Source organism: Chenopodium album, chromosome 4, assembly GCF_948465745.1.
Source record: "Chenopodium album chromosome 4, dcCheAlbu1.1, whole genome shotgun sequence".
Classification (NCBI taxonomy): domain Eukaryota; kingdom Viridiplantae; phylum Streptophyta; class Magnoliopsida; order Caryophyllales; family Amaranthaceae; genus Chenopodium; species Chenopodium album.
In genome coordinates, this window is record NC_137837.1 from 55,903,513 (window position 1) to 55,926,920 (window position 23,408).

Sequence of the window (23,408 nt, forward strand, 5' to 3'; positions counted from 1 at the left end):
AAGCATAAAATAAACTGACAAACATGCACGTTAATTACTAATTTACTATTAGCACATTACCACCATTTATTACTTACTACCTTAGTAGTATCTTTAGCAATTTATTTTCATACGTCCAGTAATTTGGCTTTTTGTTTTTGTTTAGGGTTCGTTTGGCATTGCTGTGGTTTTCTGTTTTTTGGTTTTTTGTTTTTAAAAAGTATATTATATATGTCACATAATAAATCAAAAATTATTTAGACTTGTTAAAATCATGATAATTTTGAAAACTGACAACAAAAAAGTGGAAACACCTTTTTCTTGTTTCCTGTTTTTGGTTTTTAGTTTTCAAAAAAACAGAAAACTGAAAACAAAAAATGATGTCAAACAAGCCCTTAGTAATTTGGTTGGTTTATCCTTTTAGTGGTGGTATGTTATTTTATAGGAGGGGAATTATATAATGCTTTGTGAGAGTTATAATGATAGGCTTGGTCCCAGAACAAGGTCTTGTAGCCATTGATCAGTAGTCAGTACGTTCAAGCAATCATAATCATCGTATTGGCTCGTACTAGAGATTTCTTTGGGCTCTCAGTACCACGGTTTCAAGATCATTCTCCCGTATGTCAATTGTTTAAAAATAACTGCAAAAGTTGAATGTATAAGGTTCATGACAATCATTAGGGTAAAAAACATTTAAAATGTTGTACAAGGTTAGTTGGAAAATTAATTAAATATAAGCAAATGAATTAGAGAGATAGTAATAAACTACTCCCACCGTCCCTTATTTATATACCTATTTCTAACATTTATTACTCACATAATAAAGAGAAATAGGCATGTAAATAAGGTACAAGGGAGTAATTATCTTATAAGTTATTTAATTACATAGCTTCTCTTTTACTGAGCTTCTAGATACACTAATACAACATCCTAGAAGTAGCCAAGTTGAAGAAAGTTGAGAGATGAGAATAAAGGAAAGTTCTAGTGCTTTAACAACTCAAGTACAAAACTCTAGGATCTTCTTCTTTGTTCTTCATTCATCCCTTTAAAATAGCAAGAATATATTTCAACACAAACCACTTTATAGTTTATATATCATACAAATTGAAAAAGAAAAAGAAAAAAAAAAAAAAAAAAAAAAGCAAGAAAAATGGGAGATGAAGTGATATTGTTGGACTACTGGTCAAGTCCATTTGGAATGAGAGTTAGGATTGCATTAGCTGAAAAAGATGTAGAGTATGAAGAAAGGGAAGAAAATCTTAACAACAAAAGTCCACTTCTTTTGAAGATGAATCCTGTTCACAAGCAAATCCCTGTTTTAATTCACAAAGGGAAGCCTGTGTGTGAATCTATGATCATTGTTCAATATATTGATGAAGTTTGGGCACATAAGGCTCCCCTATTGCCTTCTGATCCTCATCAGAGGGCGAATGCTCGGTTTTGGGCTGACTACATCGACAAGAAAGTAAGTTTTCTCGTCTGTAGTTTGAGTTTTCTCGTCTGTAGTTTGTTACATTGCTTCACTTCTTCATGATTAACTAGTGAGTAGCCTGTTCCCCGGTTACTACGTTACTTTTAAAGTTGTGCAACTGCTAATTTTAAAGAGAATCTAATAGTTTGTATGTAGTATATGTCTTCAATAGTTTGTAGTATAATATTATTTATTGTGCAAGGCTATATAATAATTGACAATTAGCCTAATGGTTAAACAACAACCTTTCTTGTAAGAGGTCAAGTGTTCGAAGGAGTACAACAGTATAAACACATCATAGTTATGTATAACAATGTTAAGTATATGTGACTGACTTAATTTCGGAATTGTTGCAGATATACAACATAGGGAAGTTAGTGTGGGCTTCTGAAGGTGAAGTGAGGGAACTAGTAATGTGCTTCAAATTGTTGGAGACAGAGCTTGGTAACAACCGTTTCTTTGGAGGTAAAAATCTAAACATTGTTGATATAGCTCTTATACTGTTTTTAAGGGTTTTTTTTCCCTCCTTTTCTTATCATTTTTGTTAATGTTTATCGTATTAGCTTTCTAAGTTTGAAAATTATGCTACCCTACCAATGTTTATGTAGACAAGTTAATCCTGAAACATGTACTTAATAAAGAGGGACTAGTATGTTTGTATGTCTTGTAAATGTGTTCCTTCAATATTAGTACAATTTTAACTTGCTTTATAAAAAAAACAGCAAGACTGTTTTTTTTTTTTATGTGTTCCTTCAATATTAGTACATATTAGTACAGTATGTTAATTTTATTATTGGGATTTTACTCAAATACTCTATTCCAGGCAAGCGAAATGCTGAAAACAAAGATGTTTATTCATATATAGAATTATAGATTGTATTACATGGTCTTGTTGATAACTACATTCATGATTGTTTAGTACATAAAACAAAGAGGGCTGCCCAGTTAATCTTCTTGATTGCTGAACTTTGTCAATCTTTGATGCCATGTCAGAATGTAGAGTACGCTCATGATGAATCAGCAGCCGAGTCAGAATTAGAATGCTACACATAGGCAAACTGATATTAAACGGAGCTACTTATGCATGATATTTATTAGGTAGTTAGTGGGGCTGTTACTTTAACGTGGAAGATGAATATTATCTTTGCATTTATTGTTGGTAGGTGCCTAGGTGGTGGTTTATAGACCATTTAAAGATAAGTTTGACTCATATTACTTCCATATTATAAAGATGAAAATTTCTTGTTTAGTAAGATCAAGTGTGAGTGATTTAATGAGTTGGTGATATTATTTTGAAAAAACACGTCTAAGCTATAGGCTGAAGAAAGTGAATACGTGGATCAGCATACAAAATTTTTTATGAAAAATTTTACCAAACTTTTTTTATCACCAAGTTTAAATATCACAATTCAAAATTTTTTTATCACCAAGTATTGCAATAACAAACATTTTTCTTTTGAGAAAAAATAACAAACTTTTTTATCACCAAGTTTAAATATCACAATTCTATGTGAGCACACCAACCATAAAATTAATCATCAAAATTCAAAACCCTTTATGTAAGTATTTTAATATCACCAATTATTTATTAATGCGACAATATACATGTTTAAAATAAATTAGTGATATGATATAAGATTGTACAAAGCAATACGTGTTTAACAATTCTATCTATAATTCTCTTAAATATGCACTATGCCATATAATTTTGTACATAAACTAACAAACAATAATACAATATTCAATGACTATTGCAACAATACATATAGAAAAAGAATTAAGTGGTTGTAGATGATTGAACTTAATTACATTATTACCAACATAAAAGTTTAAAACAAAATAGTGGGGTTAATATTTTATTATTGAAAAGTATTGAATGTGATAGGAAAGAAATAATATGAAGTAAAAAAATACTCCTAGTATAAGTGGATTTGGGTATGGTTGGGGTTCATGATAAAAGAGAGCATAATATTAAAATGTACTCTATCTGTCCCTTAATTACATTCCTGCTTATCTTTTTGGATGTTTCAAAATTACATTCCTACTTTCTCTTTTTAGTAAGTGATTTTTTACCAAATATCCTCAAATTATCCCTAAATAGTTGTGATGTGACATTACTTTAATTATTTTTCTGTTTTGCAATTAATGGTTGCACAGAAACCATAATTTTCATTCACCCTTTTGAACATTCTGAATCCATGTGCAGCACTATAATTGAATAATTCATCCTTTTATTTTTCATAAACTAATGTGATTGTCCTTTTTCTTTTCAAAGGATCGATGACATGTGCTTCATTTAATATCATTCTATCTTTGTTTTATTCAAAAACACCAATAAATGTCTTGTAATTTCCATTGTACTTTCTAATCATGAGTTTTAAGGTTATTCCAAGTTCCTTAATTCCCGTGTAAATTTAGAAATAGGAATGTAATTAAGGGACGGAGAGAGTATCTTTTTGCCAAATAAGGAATTGTAATACTCCCTCCGTCCCTATTTGATAGTCACTTATTCCATTTTTGGTGCCCCAAAATGTTAGTCACATTTGCTTTTTTTCAATTACCATTAATAATTTTTTTTTACCAAAACTCTCTCTTATTTGCCAAAATATTTGTGCAAATTTAACTTTCCCATGTAAATTTTGCTTTGCCATGCACTTTAATTACTTTTTCTCTCTACTTTTTTGCATACCCAATGTAAACTTAGTTTTTCAATGTATTTTTGCTACTTCTTATTCATTTTTATTAATTTCCGTAAAAATTGGCCAAAAGTGACTATCAAATAGGGATAGAGGGAGTACGTACTAAAACACGGTCGCATTTGGAAAATGTAACAATTATTAAAACATGAATAGAGTATAAAAGATATACTATAAATCACAAACTAGATAATTTGAAAAGTAATATAAAACAAGTAATATTATAATCTACTCCCTCCTTTTTTAAACACTTGCTCATTTTTTCCATGTGCGGAGTTTTAGGAGAAATTGGAAGAAGTGCTCCCTCCGTCCTTTTATTTAAGAGCTATTATGTCTTTTTGGGGAGCCCAAAATTAAAAACATATTTCTATTCTAAGGTTGTACTATACGAAAATACGAGATCAAAATCCCGTGTAATGCACAATTGTTAAATATTTTTGACAATAATATTACAAAGGAAAATTTGTCAAGAATAAGTAAACTTTTATGTATTTAGCTTAAAATAAGCCAATCTTTCGATTAACTAAAAAAAAATCTACTTTTAAGGGGTGTTTTCTTTTAATAGGCCATATGACCTACAATTTACCAAACAGGTCATTTTAAATTAAAAATAATATATTAAAATTAATTTTTATAGATAATATTAAATTTAGCTAAGTAACTATGATTATTTTAAATAAACAAATTAAAAAAAAAAAAAAAAAAAAGCCAACCCCTTCCATTTCCCACTACCAACCCCTATAATAGACGTGTCGCATACCTAACAAAAATAAACCTAACTAGACCACTATTATGTAGGCGGGCAAGTAAGGGTCGGATCCCAAGACTATGGTTCAACTAATTAAATAGACTCAAGTAAATACTAAGCAAGTAACCAAAGTAGTAGTGAGAATTAATAACTAAAGAGCTAATTAAAACAATTAAATCTAAGTAATATGACAAATTAATGCTAATTAAAAACATCCAAGATTAAGCATCACCACGAATACAATAAATGCAATAGTCGTTCTACCCCTAACATATAATACAATTGATTAATGAGGAAAAGTAATCCCTGAATAGTACCAATAGTCTCTCCCGAGTTATCAATGGCTTCTCTAATCACAATCAAGCCTATTTCCGTGGAATCATGTAAATTAAAGACTTTGAACACATTACTCTAACTTCCTAATCATCCATTCAACTACTTCCGTGATGAACTTCAAACCCTTAATTGATTTATTCAAATCCGTCAAAACCCAACTCCCGTTGAGATTAAAACAATGGATTAATAACAATACTAATTATCCATAATCTAGTATTGGCATGAGCACAATCAATTAAGCATATTAACCGCAATTATCATTAGAGAATTTAAAGAATTAAATCATACATTAATCATATTCGGGTTTCGCTAAATCTTGGAATAAGGAAACTACTCACACATATTAATGAAAACAAAAACAATATTCAATGAAGAAAACATGATTAATAAACAAATAAAAATAAAAGAAGAAGTAAAGATGAATATCAATCCTAGTGTTTGTTTTAGTATTAGTTATTGATTGATTGGATTTTTGGGTTTGTGGCCCCAAAGAGATCATAGAAAATATTTTTTTTATTAGCGGTCTCATTCCATATTTAGTAACGTGTTAGGTATTTTGGGACGGACGTACAAAAATGGGAATTGTGTCAAGCTAGGATAAATGGACACTTCATTCAAATGTCGTGTCCATGTCGGACACCGACACACGATGATATGTCTCGGAATGTATCCTACTATGATATGGGTTGTTCAACTTTAAATGAGAAAATTTATGAAAAGTAAGATAAATAAATAAGGTAATTGTTAAATAATATGGGTGCCTTCATATGTACGCCATTGTTGATATTATACAATACGATCTAATACGAGTACGAAATGACAAATATATGGTCAAATTCTTTTTTTTTTTTAAAAAAAAAAATAAATTTTATGAATTTTTAACATCCCGTAATCGTGTCCCTTAGTTTGATATAGATTTTGTCCCGTATACGTTTCGTACTCATATCCGTATCAGGATCCGTTTTTGTGCAACCTAGGTGTCAAGTATATGAGATGGCAAGAGTATATAATTAGTACTACTCCGTACAAGTTATATAGAATAGGGTATATGATAGAATGTAATGATGTTTAATTTTTTTTATATGAAATTTTCTTTATGTTATTTTTTAGAATTTGGTTTCAAAAAAAATATTTTTTAGAAGTTAAAAAGGAGTTACCTGGTAGTTAATGAAGACAAGTAGACAACGAAGAGGAAATAAGAGTTGACAGAAATTGTAAGTAAAAAATTTCATATAATTGTCACCCAAATTACTGAAACTATGTGTCAGAAAAAATAGTTGGGAAATTCTCTTTGGTAAACCTCTAATTTTTACTTTTCTCAGTGGTAAATTGCAAAAATTCTTATTATCCTTTGTAAACTTTAATTTTTTATATTTTTTCAATGGTGAACTTAATGAAGCAATTTAGTTAATATTTAACTATGGTTAACATTTTTTTAAAATAAAAAAAATTCCTACAAAATTCCGGTTTGATTTTATTAATATAAAATAAAATATTTTTATAATAATTTAATTATTAAAAAAATAAAAACTAACTATAGTTAAGAATTTTTATTAAAATAATACTTATCAATGGTAACCAATAATTTAGGTTTACCAAAGATAATAAGAATTTTTGCAATTTACCACTGAGAAAAGTAAAAATTAGAGGTTTACCAAAGAGAATTTCCCAAAATAGTTTCAAGAATGAATTCAGAGTTTTGGAGGGGTGATTTTCTCTAACTTAGAGCCTTAGAGATAGTCAAAGGAGACAGACTATCGTTAACAACGGCTATTAAATGGCGTGAACTCCAACTGGCAATCCATGTTATGACGTGGCTGCTCAGTCAGGATAGGTGTCCTAGTCATGAGACGGAATTTACAATGGTATCCTCAACTTAATAAGATGAAATACCAATGGTGCCCCTAGATGAACCAAGTTCAGCAATCAACAAGATTAACTTGGATTTTGCCTAAAACAAAGCTGCCTCTTAAGTAAGAATGTAAATTTCTTACAAAGTTCAGCACTTCCAGTTACTCGATTCCCAAATGTTGTTTCCTTGCCTCCAAGATCAATTCAGAAACTTTGTGCATTTCAGGAAGAGATTTCTTTACAGCATCTCTTTGTTCACAACGTTTCGCCCAAGCAATAATCTTAGGACACTCTGCCTCAATACTGAAATCGCCACAACTTTCATATGTATCAAACCAGGAGTAAAATGGAATAAGAGCGATGTCCACGAACCCAAAGTTATCACCTCCGAAGTAGCATTTATCTCCAAGTTCTTCCTCTAACAACTTCAGACTTTCAATGAACTCTGATTTAGCTGTCTCTCTTTCGGTGCTTTCCTTCGTTCTCCACAATGTTTTACTTGCTGGATAAAACTGCGTAAAAAAAGCAAAAGTGGTGAATTAATCACAGGTTTGTTATTCAAGGGACATCCAGACAATAAATCAGACTATACAACGTCTTGATTACAAGATTATTTTAGTCTACTTCCAATTTATTAGATGCAATGACTATACGACGTCTTGATTTACAAGATTATACAAATCAGACTTATGAACTTGATTTTTCTCGGTTATTCAGTTAAACTAAACAAATGGATGGAGTATTTAATTAAAAAAAACCCCCCAATTAGAAAAACCCATTACAAGGTATAGCCACTGATTGATCTAAATTAGCTATTCTTACAAAAAAAAACTAACCCATTATCATTTTTATTGGGGTTAATAAAGGTTCTAGAAATAGTACTAAAACAATGAGGAATCTCAGATTCTCAACATTAGTAGCAAAACAATTTGTTGTACCCCTGATTCAATTATTGCACCATTTTGTATTCCATGTTTGTCAACACATAATTTTACATATTGATATTTGTTTTGTACTGTCCCTTAATATCGAGATAGTATTGTCACTCACTCTCCCTTTAACCAATACATCTATACAAATCTAACATCATACAATCAAATCTTATAAAGATGATTTAGAAATAGAGGGAGTAATCAACAATTTAGTATTACAAATTATTATAATACTCCTTAATTATCTTATTCTAAATATATACATGTATAATTTCATAGAGTTCAATTTCTGAAGATCTACATAAGCATCTTTCAAAACTTCTTAGTAGCAAAACATAGGTCAAATCTAAATATTTTTGTTGAATACTCAAACATTATCATTAAAGCTAAAACAACACAAACTCCTTAAAAAATTCATAAACTTCAGAAAATTAAACCAAATTCAATACAGAAAAAGACTAAAATTAAGATAATTGATAATATTAATTAGTAATAAATAGACTGTACCTTTTTGTCAACAAAGTCAGCCCAAAATTTAGACTGAGATTTCTGGTAAGGATCAGAGGGCAATAAGGGAATTTCCCCTTTCCAAACTTCATCAATGTACTCCACAATTATCAATGACTCACAAATGGGTTTTCCATGGTGGATTAGAACGGGGATTAATTTGTGAATAGGGTTCATTTCTAGCAACAATGAGCTTTTTTTGTCACCCATAAGATCTTCCACTCTGCAATCATAATCAGTGATATTTTTCTCAGCTAATGCTATTTTGGGTCTCATACAAAACATGCTTGCCCAGAAATCAAGTAATATTAGCTGCTCATTTGCCATGGTTGAAGTTTTTTTTTTTTGAGTGTGTTTGTGAGAAAAGTATGACTAATATGTGGGTTACTGATATGTGGGTAAGGAAGCCCAGGTTTATCAATTAGATAAACTTTAAATGTTTATCAAATGACAATTTGGTTATTATCTTGCATAGAATTTCGTGCTGGCTAATTAAAAAATATTTTCATCCTTTTTTTAATCATGTGCTGAAGATTGGTCCCTAACTGACGGAAGTTACTCATCTTTTCTCTCTAAACAGAAGAAAGAGAAAGAAGACCCAGGTTCTCCATTCAACAATGGAGGAAGGTACCATTTTCATCACCATATTTTCTTCAACAATGAAGTCGTCAATTAAAATAATGATCCTTCTTCTTCCTCTTTCCTCTTCCATTGAAGCTCACATCAAAGGCGACACCATTGAAGACGGTGACATTGAAGATGACCCCATTCGGCGCCGATATAAACGAAAAACCCTAGAAATAAGGGTAAATTAAGGGCATGGTCAACCCCAAAGGGTAGGATGACCATGTCCTCCATTAAAGCTAAAATTGGGCTTGAAGATTGAATTTCTCCATTATAATTTTCTGAATTTTTTCCATTATACATACACCAAATTGGAAGAAAAATCGACTTACAAACTCACTGGCGTTTGGTCGACTCGCCGACTTTCTCTAGTGAAGAAGATGAATTTGCTTGTAAATTTTGACTAACGACAAGGCTAATGCTGTTAGTTGAATTTGTCTAACAAAAATATTAAATGGCAAAATTATCCCTACTATTCATGAGTAAATAGTCCAATATACCCTTTGATAAACAACTCATGTTTATCATATTGATAAACTTGAATTTTCTCTATATATATGGCACACCAATTAATTTTTCTGCAAGTTAAGTACTACTCCCTCCATCCCTTAATACAAAGCCTATTTGTATTACTCTCTTCGTTTTTAAATACTTGCTACATTTCTATTTTTTGCACTATTCATTTGTCCTGACAAATGTTTGTGATTTATACATAAGAAAAAATATAATCTTATGGGTATTTGTTGGAATCATCTCAGTGAGTAGATTATTAATTTTCAATTGTTAGAATTTATTCTTATTGATAATTAAAGATATTAGTGATCAAAAATTAGCATCAGCATGCGTGTCCAAGAGAAATGAAGCAAATATTTAAAAACGGAGGGAGTATTTATTACTCACATTTTTTTTGAGGAAATTTATTACTAACATAATAAAGAGAATGAGGTTTTGTATTAAGGGACAGATGGAGTACTAAATCATGGGAATATAAAAGTTTATCATCATGACAAAAAAAATATTTATTAATTAAATATGGGCATTAAAAATGTTTATTTATTCACGAAAATGTTTTGATTTGTTTACATAAATATCATTAGATAAACTTTTATTATTATTATTATTATTTATTAGGATAATAAACCAAAGCTTCCTCATCTAATACGTTGTATTTTCTTTTTCTTTGAAAAGGTAAGATAAATAAACATTAGGAAGTCTTTCTCACTAAAGAAATTCCTAATGTATATAAAAAAAAAAAGTAAATAAACTAGAGCTATTACAAACATCACTGTCCATACTACCAGATATTAAATAGTCTATATTAACTATCCAATGTGTTGTGCGATTTCTCTCTCAGTATATGTGATGGATGCTTTGATAGTGAAACTGAGTGAGAAAAGAATGAGTGTATTTGATAATATGCTCGACCTTAGCTTCTACTTCAAAATTCTGAGTGCCACATTGAAGAGTTAGTTGGAACCCTTTATGATTATGCTATGAATAATTTGGTGTTGTTGAGCTTGAACGTAGATACATTAATGAGCACTCTATTGTTATGTGTGATGATGACTCCTAATGTTGCTGAATTATTGTGAGCCAACCAAACCATCAAATTTAAGTTTAAGAGGTTGTTGGAGACATCCTCCATGATATAAGAGTGGATGATGTGGAATGATCATGAGAAGAATGGTAATAGATCAAGGAATGGAAGATCCCATGAAAGAAAAGGTATCCACTTACACTAACACATTTTATAATAAAAGAAAAGTGTTGGGATTATTATGAAATGAAGGGAGTATAAAAAAAATCACGCCAATTTGTTTCAAGCTATTTTCAATTCAAGTCTATTTGGGTTTAAATCGGCTCGGGTCACTTCGGGTATCATGTAAATTTCGGGTTGGATAAAGTCAAATCGAGTCACTTAGAGTATCGCGTCATAAGTGGGTTAACTCTACTTCAAGTTGTCAGATATGATTTCGGGTCAGCTCTGATTTTGATTAGTGTTTGGGTAATTGTTTAAGGTCCATATCAGGTCTCTATTTTACCTAGTGGAGTTAACTTGCTTTTGACCCGATACTCAAAGTGACTCGATCCTATTTTATCCGACTCGAAATTAACTAATACTTGAAGTCAATTTGGCCCGATTTTAATGCGAATTACACCCGAATAGAAAATAGCCTAAACCAAACTGATTATTTTCAATTTTTTGTGGTAATATGTAAGTGCAATGGATCCGAGCTTGACCTAAAGTCTCGATCCAATTTTAAAATTGCCTCAAAATTCTAATCTGAAATGACTAGACTCAAACTTGGCCTGAAGTCTCGACTAATAAGATTACCAATCCAACCGAAACGACTTGAGTTCTCGATGTATATATTTGTACCCAAAGGTGTCAAAACCGAACCGACCCAAAAAATACTATCCGTTTCGAACTATAACCGTTCTGATTTGATCCGAGAAATTCAAGACCCAAACCCGATTGGTAACAGAACTGAACTCAACCCGAATCCAAAAATTGACTTGATTTGAACTTAACCCGACACCGATTTGATCCGATCTGAACTCAACCCAAATCTGATTTGACCCGACTTGAACTCAAATCGAACCGAATTGATCCCAAATCGAACCAAATTGATCCGTCCCGAGCTCAACCCAATCCGAAATCGACCCGGCATATAACCGATGTAATCCGATCTGTTTTGACCCAAACTGATATTAATAACCCGACCTGATTTAACTCGATTTGATTTTTACCGGATCCGAATTTAACCCGACCATAATTAATTATTGACTTTATATTCAATTTCTTATACTATTATATTTACTAATTATTAATAAGTTAACGTTTTTTACTACAAAGAAGTAATCAGGAGTAACAAGTTTACTTCAAGTTTACTTTTTTTTTTTTTTTTTTTGACAAGATACTTCAAGTTTACTTCATGTATATACCAAATATATAAAATTACTTTTTAAGCTTTATATTCGTCTCATCTAAAATTTGCTACAAATAATTTATGATACTTGAACATTAAAACCTCTTCTTTCAACTCGATAAAAAAATGATACGTAAATGACTTGATATTGACCCACTAATAAGATAATAACTCAATAATAACTCTAGTTTAAAAATAACCTTATTTGGATATGAATTGGGTCAACTTGATTAAAATCAACCCAAACACAGAAAGGAGTTGAATTGAAATTGACCAATTAATAAATCAACGGATCAACCTTATCTTAACTAGGGTAGCCCACGCGCGCGATGCACGCGGATGGCTAGTGGTTACATTAGGCTCTTTTGGCTTTCGTTTACACTCCATACATAAGTAATGGATTGGTAATGAACTTTTCACTATATGTCTTCGGTTATAATGTGAATATATAAAGTGAGACATATCGTCTTATTAATTTTATATATTACGAAATGAATGGAAGAATGCTTTTGGCACATTAGAACAAAAGCATCACAACTTCACAAGTAAAGTTTAAACCTAGCAGACTATTTTTTCGAAAAACAAACCTAGCAGACTTTAGATAAACAATTTATAAATAAGAACTTCTTCACTTAAGGAACATATAATTTGTTTTTCTGTGCTCTTGTGTATTAATTGCTTTTGTATCTCATGAGCAATACTATGTTTCTATTCAATGTGTTTCTAATTGTAGCATTGTGAAATACGACCATAGTTATTATGTGTAATGCAACTACAAAAACGCTTGAAGATGTGAACCGTAAGTTAAGCTAATATTATAACCAATAGGCTATTTAATTGTATGACAAAAGAGTAAAAAAAGTGATATGAGTCTTTTCAAAAGCAACTATTACAACTGATAGCTCATAAGCAAAGTTTAATGTTGCTAGTACGCAATACATGGGTCCGAAAGCTAATAAAAAAGTACAGTCTTTGCCAATGTTCTTATAAGAAGCCACAACGTGTAAGTATTCATTTTAGTGCAATAGCATAGCTTGCTCAAAGGAAATGGCTTTCACAGTTCATTTTAGAGCCCAAATCTATTCAGGTTAGTGGTTGGTGCAATCTAGAAAAACATGGGCAGCTTAGTCTCTAACCTGGTAGCTATCGCTTCAAATTCCAGTCAATCACCCTGTCCAGTTATATAGTTGCGTTAAGGGAAAAGACAATGGAGTTAATCAAAGAAGCTACGCTACTGTTAGACATTTTAGTTCAGACAACTTTAGCAAGCTTTAGAGTAGATAAGCAAGTGCATATAGTTTAGAATATGACATATATAGAAAATAGATAGTATGTTAAAACTACATACAACTCTCAAGTTACGTTCATATAGAGATTGTAGTAGGTAACTCTACATGGGTGTAGAAAAATGCTAAATGTGACCACTATTATTTTCAAATTATCTTTTCCTAAGATTAATTATTGCATAAGTTTGGGTTAGGAATTTTATAATAATAAAAGATTTCTTATGAAAAGTTATCTAAGTGGTTTAGTCAACATATTGTGTAAGGAATAATTATTTTTGTATTATTTTTGCTAAGAAACAACGAAAGTTAGAATACAAATGATGCTAATTCTATCTTCATAAGATAATAAACCAAAAATAAAAATAATAATAATGCATATTTGGGATACTTGTATTTCAGCATTTGGGTACCAAAAAAAAAAAAAACCATTTTATAAAAATAAAATATTTAAAACTTTATTATTCCATTTAATTTCTCATTAACTGAGTAGATGTTTCAAATTCATCCATCTAATGGTCTAAGGGTGTTTTGTGAAAAACCAAAAAATGAAAATCTCTAATAAAATTACAAAATAAGGGTAAAAAGATAAACAAACATTTTAAAGGTCATAAACGTTCGTGCACTATTCATAAGTGTAATCTTCCATTTTTTATAAGGTAGGGATCAAACCAAACTTGACCGAACCGAAATCAACCCAACCCAAATTTATCCGACCCAAAAATAACTCGATTAAAACCGTTTTGAAACCGATCCAAATTTATCCGAACCAAACATGAACTGATCTGGAGTTAACCCGACCCATATCCAACCTAAACTCGATAGACTATGACCCGAATTTGATTCGACCCGAATTTGACCCAACCTGACCTAATTTGTATTAAAAGAATAATTTTGACATGAACTGACCCGACCCAAACTCCATCCAATTATCGAAATTCACACCTTTATTTGTACCTACCCATAATAAAAATATTCTTATATCCCCACCGTTTTAGACTACTCTTTACGCAATTAGGCTCCTTATAAAATTTTATCCATTTATTACAGCCTAAATGCTACGAAAGCGATGACATCACGGATCAATAACTTAACCACTATCACCCTAATTCCTATCGTTTCACATATATAAAATAAACTAACAAAAACCATTACTATAAACCAAGTTCAATAACCAAAATCATTCCAAAAATAAACCCCACAAAATAAATTTCATAACCATGTCAAACAATAATCTGATGTTATTAGATTTCTGGTCTAGCCCTTATTCTGCAAGAGTCAAAATTGCGCTACAAGAAAAGGGTATCGTAGACTATGAATGTCAACATGAAGATTTATTCAATGCTAAAAGCTCACTTCTTCTGGAGACGAACCCGGTTCACAAGAAAATCCCGGTTTTAATACATAATGGTAAACCGGTTTGCGAGTCACTCGTAATTTTGGAGTACATTGATGAAGTTTGGAATGATAAGTCTCATAATTTGTTGCCTGTTGATCCTTATGTGAGGGCTCGAGCTCGATTTTGGGCTGATTATAATGATAAGATGGTATGTGTTTTTCCCTGCATTTCAACAACTTTTAAGAAGTTACCAATTTAATTTTTTTATTTTTATTTTTATTTTACCTCATCCGTTTATAATGTTAGTCCCATATAATATTTTGGGCGTTTTAAAAAGATATATCTATATTGAATATATTTCATTTATAACTTGATTTTTTTAGAATAAATTGATTGAGGATTAATGACATGACTCTAATTAAGGAAATTTTTACCTTAAATTATGCAATTATAACTTGTGCTTTCCTAATAAAAAAATAAAAAAAGTTAAATAAGGTAAACTAATTATGAATTATGTTGTACTTTAATGTTATATTCAATGTATCTATTTTCTTATTTTATGTGATTGATTTTATATGAGAGTAACATTATAAAACGGAGGAAGTACCATTTTTTGCTTAGGATTATTAGCTCTGTCTCAAATTAGTTTTGAAGTTTGTTTAAAAAAAAAAGTTTTGAAGTTTATCATGATGCAAAATTAAAGATAGAGGTGTTTAGAACCAACATAATCCAACCCCACCCGTCCGAAAGTAATCCGATTCAGATTAACACGTATAATTTAAGTTGGTAAGTTATTGTCAAATTATCAATTGTTATCTTATTGCTAGACTAGATTTGCTCTAACCCATGTTGTTTAATTAAAATGAGGTAAAAGGAGGGAAATTTGTCGGTAGGCCTCACTGAAGAAATTTGGTGTTAAAGATTCAAATGATTAAAGTGAAGGTAGCAAATTAAAAGTGTTTGTGTTTAAACTTTAAAGTTTACTCTTTTTTTTTTTTTTTGAGCCACAAAGATAAATGAAATAGATGGGATTTTGAGTGGCACTTTTCATGACTTTAACAAACACCAAACTAATAAGCTAGTTGATCCACAGTATAGAGTTTATTTACTACAAATAATTTGGACTCTTTTTATTCAAATCATCAAAACTCATGGCCATTTTATATTTCATCTTTTGATTAGACGTGCATTTGTGCATATACATTTATATTTTACTCCGTAATATTATTCGGTTTGCTATATATGATGTAAATCTCACTTAAATCTATCATGGATCAGTTCTTTAATTTTCTCCGCAAGATATGGCGACAAAAAGACGAAATTCAGCAAGATGAAAAGAAGGATTTCATAAGTTTTCTAAAGTTGTTCGAAGATGAGCTTGGAGAAAAGCCTTATTTTGGAGGAAACAATTTTGGATATTTAGACATTGCACTTATTCCAAATTATAGTTGGTTTTACTCTTATGAGAAATTCACTAAATTGAGCCTAGAGGCCGAGTGTCCAAAACTTATTGCATGGGCTAAAAGATGTATGGAGAGGGATAGTGTGAATAAGTCTCTTCCTAATGAGCTTAAAATCTATGAGTATATTTTCGAATTGAAAAAGAGGTTTGGAACAGATTAAAAACGAGGTGTTTTGAAGGGATATTGTGAGGTCTCGGGCTCACTGACGAACGAATTGTAGGGATATAACGGTTTAACAATCGAGGGGTTGGCAAAAGAAGGGTCTACTCTTTATAGTGTTTTATCTGGTTTTTGTTTAACTATATCTTGTTGTGGTGGTTGTATAATATAAGAGATTGTTATACAATTGGGTGTATGGTGCATCGAAGGGTATTTATTTGCTCTTTTGATGATAAAATAAGCACTAATCGTCGAAATGAGCAAACAATAATCTTGGGTGCACGGTGTATAACACAATTTCTAGTATAATACATTCAATTCTATGTTAGTAATTTTTGTTTTGGAGTTTATGTGGGTTTCATTTACGATTATAAGAAAATTAAGTAAATAATTAAAAAAATTCAAATGTGTCAGTAATATATATATATATATATATATATATATATATATATATATATATATATATATATATATAAAGCTAAACTTTTAGCCAGATCACGAAATAGCGACACTTGACATTCCAACTTTTCACCAAGTGTCATGCCACCTTGGATAGATTTAAATAGACTTCATATGATAAAAAACCGTCAAGTGTTGCGCCACCTTGGATAGATTTCATAACATAAAAAAAAAAATAGGTAAGAATTCTATTTTCAATCAAATTAGGATAAAATTTTAGAATAAGATTATTAGTTTAGAGTTATATTTTCGATAAAATACCAAATAATAAATTTATAATAAGGCTACAAGACATCATTTAGCGTTTTAATTTTTCGCCAAGTATCGTACCACGTTGGATAAATATAGATTGACTTTGTAGCAAAAAGAGTTAATTTAGAATTATATTTTCAATCAAATTGAATGATAATAGTAGTATAATTTTATCTTAAAAGTCCATAAACTACCCGGGCATCGCTGGGGCACAAAACTAGTATATATATATATAAATTATATATTATACTCCCTCCGTGTTTTTTTAATTAAGTGTTACACTTATCAAATCCGACCGTGTTTTAATAAGTGTTACACTTCCTTTTTCGGCAAAAAATTACATTAAAATATTATATCTCTCTCCTCTCATAGGCCCCACCCAAACCCACTACTATTTATATTATATCTCTCCTCTCACATTCATTACTTTTCAATAAACTATTGACTCCACTATCTTTCTTTTACAATTTTTTAATACTCCAACTACCCCACTAACCTCTTATTTTATTTAAGTCAATTAAATTGCCTAAAACTATGTACCGGTTAAACTGGAACACTTAAAAAAACATGGAGGGAGTACACACACACACACACACACACACACACACACACACACACACACACACACACACACACACACACACACACACACACACACACACACACACACACACGGCTAATATGGAGCAAATTAAACAAGTTTTAATGATTCTATATTGTTAAATCAAATTTAAAATAATAATTGACCCATAATTAAATTATTCTCCCTCCTAATTGAATTAAAATTGTGGACTATTAAAGAATTAATATTCAATATATGAACATGCATAAGCTAACTAATATCACCTGTAGGAGTTTATAGGTACATATTGCGGAAACATGAATCATATTCATATAGCACCTAAACCCAAAATCATGCATAACACATAAAGGATTAGAATTAATACCTTTGAAGCGTGATTCCACGTATGATCGAGCAAGAACAATTAGAAGAATAAGAACCCCACGTGTGATTCCTCTACTAAGTCCACGAGCACGGATCAAACCTACACTAATGCTAGTTAGTTATGATCGAACACTTCAATCAACCTTTGACGGAGATGTGAGTCATGAGCACACCACGAACCACCCAAGAAACTACCACACGCGCCACCCAAGGAGGAGGGCTGTACGGACAAGGAGGAGAGAGAGAGAGCCGAGTGGAGAGAAAGAGAGAATTAGGGTTTTGGAGTTTGTTGCTTGATTCACAATTAACTGTTAATTGTTATATCTAAAAACCCTAGGCATGTATTATATTTATAGATCACATCTCTAAATAAATCCATGTCAAGCCCAAAACACATTAAGCTCTTCTAACTATTCTAGCCCAACGATCAATGTGGCATGTCATAAACTCATGAGGCCCAATAATGGACCTCTAACTTGTTTGACCCAATACTCTTGTGTGTGACCTCATAGGATCCATTCTATAAGGCGTTGGACTACTCAACTAACCTAAAAGTCAATTGTCATATCTAGCACAAAACATTGACGACCCTATAGAATGAACTAATTATCTCCATAATTGTGATCCTTGATATATCTAGTGATTGCACTTATCGAAGACAGAACTCCTTCAATCTCCCACTTGTCTGAGACAAGTGCACAATATTCAAATTCCTTAAGTCAATGTGTGTCGATTTGATAATATGATTGCATCTCATGTCGTGATCATATTTATCTACAAATCTTTTCTTGAAAACTGAGTTAGAATTACAAAGTAAATGATTACTATGTAATCCATTTGAGCACAACCATGCATTTTTTGAATTCTCCCTCCTCAAGGGGCCGAGACACATTCCTAATTAAATAGGTAGACTCAATCCAATCTTGTGGCAACCAAAGCTCCCACTCAACTCATGAAGTAACCAGGAAACACACTTTATAATCTCTAGTTACGGGCAGACGTTTGAGTGTACCACAGTTAAATCAATCATTGAATGGAATCAGTGTTCCACTCATGTCAAAGGAATCCACTAATATATCCTAAAGTTCTATACTTGAACTTCAAAGTAGGTCTATAGTTCGGTCATGCATCATTCATGCATACCCATGTGATTGACCGAGCATCATCACTATGCCCCTATAGCCCATGAAACTGCGCTATCCAATCAATCTTACATGCTAGTCCATTTATTGAAATCATTTATGTCCACTTTAATGATTCCGAACTAGGAACTCAAATAATGTATTGATTTTGTTCATCTGTGGGGTTTCATTCACCAGGTCATCAACTTGATGAGCCCCTCAATCCATAATTATTTTGAACATTTTATTTAATATCATAAAACCATAATTAAATAAGAGAAATGATGAATTTCCGATTAAACATAATTCTGCCAATAAATGTATTACATATGTAATAAGTTTTTCTCCAAAAACAAAACAACTTAAATTACATCATCAGCCTCAATCCAGTTGCAATAGCATGTTTCTCATGCTTGGGCAATGGAAGGGGTTTAGTAAGTGGATCAGCGATATTCTCATCCGTATGAACTTTGCACATCTTAACATCCCCTCTGCCAACGATTTCTCGAATGAGATGATACTTCCTCTCAACATGTTTGGATTTGAAGTGTGACCTAGGCTCCTTTGATTGAGCAATGGTGCCATTGTTGTCACAATACAACTCGATTCCCTTTTGAGCACTTGGTACAATGTCCATCTCAATAAGGAATTTCTTAATCCAAACAGCTTCCTTAGCTGCTTCAACAACAACTAAATACTCTGATTCTGTAGTAGAGTCTGCGATAGTGCTTTGCTTTAAACTCTTGTAGCTCAATGCTCCTCCATTCACACAAAAGATGTACCCAGACTGGGATTTAAAATCATCTCTGTCAGTTAGGAAACTCGCATCCGTATAACCTTTGACAACCAACTCATCTTCCCCGCCATATACTAGAAACATTCCTTTAGTCCTTCTCAAGTACTTAAGGATGTTCTTGGCAGCTGTCCAGTGTGCTTCTCCGGGATTTGCCTGAAATATGCTACACATGCTTAGAGCATATGAAACATCCGGCCTTGTACATATCATAGCATACATGATTGACCTTATTGCCGAAGCATAAGGTTTATCAAGAATACGTCTCATCTCTTCTGGCGTTTTAGAGCACTAAGATTTATTGAGTGTAATGCCACGAGACATGGGGAGAAATCCTCTCTTAGAGTCTTTCATCGAAAATATGTCAAGAACCTTACCAACATAAGTCTCTTGACTCAATCTAATCATCCTTCGAGACCTGTCTCAATGGATCTTGATTCCCAATATGTACTCGGCGTCACCCAAGTCCTTCATGGAGAAACAACTCTTCAACCACTCCTTGACTGACTCAAGCATTGGTATGTCGTTTCCCATGAGCAGTATGTCATCTACATACAAGACTAAGAAAACTATGTTGCTCCCACTGGACTTCTTGTATACACAAGGTTCCTCTTCGCTTTTGAGAAAATCAAACTATTTGATCGCTTCATCAAAATGAGGGTTCCAACTCCTTGATGCTTGCTTCAATCCATAAATGGATTTCTGAAGCTTGCGTACCTTTCTAAGATTTTATGTATCTTCAAAACCCTTAGGTTATACACTTCCTCCATCAAAAACCCAATCAAGAAGGCGGTTTTAACATATATCTGCCAAATTTCATAATTAAAAAATGCAGCAATCGCTAGAAGAATCCTAATGGATTTAAGCATTGCTACTGGAGAAAAGGTTTCATCATAGTCAATATCATGAATCTGTCTGTACCCTTTTGCAACAAGTCTTGCTTTATAGATGCAGGCATTTCCATCATTGTCTATTTTAATCTTGTAAACCCACTTGCAACTAATAGGTTTTACCCCATTAGGCAATTTTAACAGGGTCCACACAACATTTTCAGACATTGATTCCATTTTGGATTTCATGGACTCAATCCATTCATTTGAGTTAGGGCTCACCAAAGCTTGCTTGTAGGTTGTAGGCTCCTCATTCTCCAATAAAAAGATTTCAGAATCCTCAGTTAACAGAACTTCAACAAACTGTTTGTTTCTGATTCTGGCAGACCTACGTGGGGTAGGAGCAACAATAGAAATGTTCTCTTCAACTCTTTGAAGATTTTCGCAAGAATTAGATTCAAGTGGGACGATATGAGTCTCGCTAGTTGAATTAGCTTGCTCCGACGCATGATTATGTGCCCTCGCCTCTGATGTGGTGTTATCCACATCCATTTGTTGCTCGTCTTGAATTTCTTCGAGAACTACTTTACTCCCACTTGGCTTTCTATAGAGGAATTCCTTTTCTAGAAAGACACCATCGCGAGCAACAAACACTCTGTTATCTTTGAGATTAAAGTAATACCCTTTTGTCTCTTTGGGGTAACCCACAAAGAAACACTTGTCTGATTTAGGGTGTAGTTTGTCGCCTTGTAAACGTTTTACATAGGCTTCACATCCCCAAATCTTGAGAAAGACAAACTTCGAACTCTTCCATTCCATATCTCATATGGTGTTTTTTCAACTGCTTTGGACGGACTTCTGTTCAGTACTCTAGCAGCTGCTTCTAATGCATATCCCCAGAATTATATGTAAAGATTAGTAAAGCTCATCACGGACCGAACCATATCCAGTAAGGTCCCATTTCTCCTTTCTGACACCCCATTTAACTGTGGCGTCCCCGGAGGGGTTAACTGTGAAAGTATTCCACAATTAATCATATGTTCATCAAATTAATGGGTTAAATATTCACCACCACGATCAGATCGTAATGCTTTAATTGTTTTCCCAAGTTAGTTTTGTACTTAATTTTGGAATTCTTTGAACTTTTCAAAGGCTTCCGACTTCTGCTTCATTATGTAAATATAACCAAATCTACTTAAATCATCAGTGAAAGTAATGAAGTAACTAAATCCACCCCTAGCCTTTGAACTCATTGGTCCACACACGTCCGTATGTATGAGTCCCAAAAGGTCACTTGCTCTTTCACCTACAACCGTAAAGGGTGACTTAGTCATTTTACCAAGCAAGCATGACACACAATTTTAAAATGATTCATAATCAAATGTTGAAAGGAGTCCATTCTTATGTAATTTCTAGATGCGCTTTTGGTTAATTTGTCCAAGCCTACAATGCCATAGGTAAGTTAAGTTTGAACCATCTGTTCTTTGCTTTTTATGATCTATGTTGTAGACATGAGTTGTATAATCTAAGACATAAAATCCATTAAATAACTTTGCTTTAGCATATAACATATTTTCTTTGGAAATAAAACAACACTTGTCTCTTATTTCAAAAGAAAAACCTTCAGTATCTAAAATTGGAGCTAAAATAATGTTTTTGGTAATTGTTATAACATAATAACATTTATTAAGAACCAAAACTAAACTAGACGGAAGTCTCAAATGATAATCTCCAATAGCAAGTGCAGCAACTGTTGCTCCATTTCCTACTCGGAGTGTGACTTCCCCTTTTGCTAACTTCCTACTCCCTTCTAGGCCCTGCATGTTATTAACAATGTGAGCACCACAACCGGTATCGAATACCCAAGTTGAAGAAGAAGTAAGATTAATTTCTACAACAAAAACATCACGTAACTTTTTACCTTCCTGTAGACACCTAAAAATGTCTCCCCAAAACCAAACCCAATGATGAACAACCTTTCACTGCCATTATTGGTCGATTTGAGTATTTAATCTTGGAGTTCTTAAATCCATATTTCCATTTCATAAACAAACCCAATTCCTAGCCCATTTCTCCAAACCATAACTTATTTTCCTCTTTTTGTCTCTTTTCGTGTCTTTTAAAATCATTCATTTCGTGTCCTTTTTATAAAAATGTTTATAACAGTTTATTTTTGTCCATAATCTGGGTCCAATGATTGAATATTTGTATGGGGATTGAAAAGAGATTTCCAACAATATTTTATAAGCCCAAATCCGAGTTATAACGAATAAATTATGGCCAAAATACTAAACTGAGCCCAAACAGAACCTAAGCCCACCTTACCTACGACCCAAATATCATGATGAGGGTCCTAAAGCTTTAATCCAATTCCTAAACCAATTAGGATTAATTGGAAGCTTCCATAATTTTCTAAAACATCTTAATTATCCTTTTTGAAAAGATAAGATTAAAGAGTTTGGAATTGAATAAAACTTTTTCTTTTTGAAAGTCCTAATTCTATTCGAATTGAAAGACGTTCAAATATAGACAGAAATTATTTTAGTGCCTCATATTTTTTTTATCAAAATCTTATAAGGTTAGATATCCCTTGAAATTATCTTTCCAATGATATATTAGAATATCAATTCCGAGCTATAACGGAAAAGATATGAATGAAATATCAAACTCTATCCAAAACTGAAACCAT

At 32.1% G+C, this 23,408-nt stretch overlaps 2 protein-coding genes across 3 annotated transcripts; one reads left to right on the forward strand and one right to left on the reverse strand.

The window, feature by feature from the left end:
- Positions 1-949: 949 nt before the first annotated feature.
- LOC145629144 (glutathione S-transferase U19-like) lies at positions 950-16,683 on the forward strand. Of its 2 annotated transcripts, XM_081681677.1 has the most exons (3): positions 950-1,444; positions 1,807-1,860; positions 16,023-16,683. In XM_081681677.1, the coding sequence occupies exons 1-3, from the start codon at positions 1,130-1,132 to the stop codon at positions 16,317-16,319; spliced, it is 666 nt and encodes a 221-aa protein (XP_081537803.1). In that variant the 5' UTR covers positions 950-1,129; the 3' UTR covers positions 16,320-16,683. The 2 variants fall into 2 exon arrangements, with proteins under 2 accessions (XP_081537803.1, XP_081537802.1); XM_081681676.1 differs by lacking the exons at positions 950-1,444; positions 1,807-1,860 and adding an exon at positions 14,497-14,904 and having other exon boundaries at positions 15,975-16,683.
- On the reverse strand, positions 7,149-8,894 carry LOC145627015 (glutathione S-transferase U25-like). Its single transcript, XM_081679429.1, has 2 exons — positions 8,521-8,894; positions 7,149-7,593 (listed from the first exon to the last, which is right to left on the reverse strand). Exons 1-2 carry the CDS (start codon positions 8,845-8,847, stop codon positions 7,243-7,245), a joined length of 678 nt encoding a protein of 225 aa, XP_081535555.1. The 5' UTR covers positions 8,848-8,894; the 3' UTR covers positions 7,149-7,242.
- Positions 16,684-23,408: the final 6,725 nt, after the last annotated feature.

Coding starts and splice junctions, on each gene's coding strand:
- LOC145627015 (XM_081679429.1), bottom strand. CDS start 8,847: ATGGCAAATGAGCAGCTAATATTACTTGATTTCTGGGCAAGCATGTTT. Junction 7,594..8,520: donor CTGACTTTGTTGACAAAAAG/GTACAGTCTATT, acceptor TTTTTTACGCAG/TTTTATCCAGCAAGTAAAAC.
- LOC145629144 (XM_081681676.1), top strand. CDS start 14,578: ATGTCAAACAATAATCTGATGTTATTAGATTTCTGGTCTAGCCCTTAT. Junction 14,905..15,974: donor CTGATTATAATGATAAGATG/GTATGTGTTTTT, acceptor ATCATGGATCAG/TTCTTTAATTTTCTCCGCAA.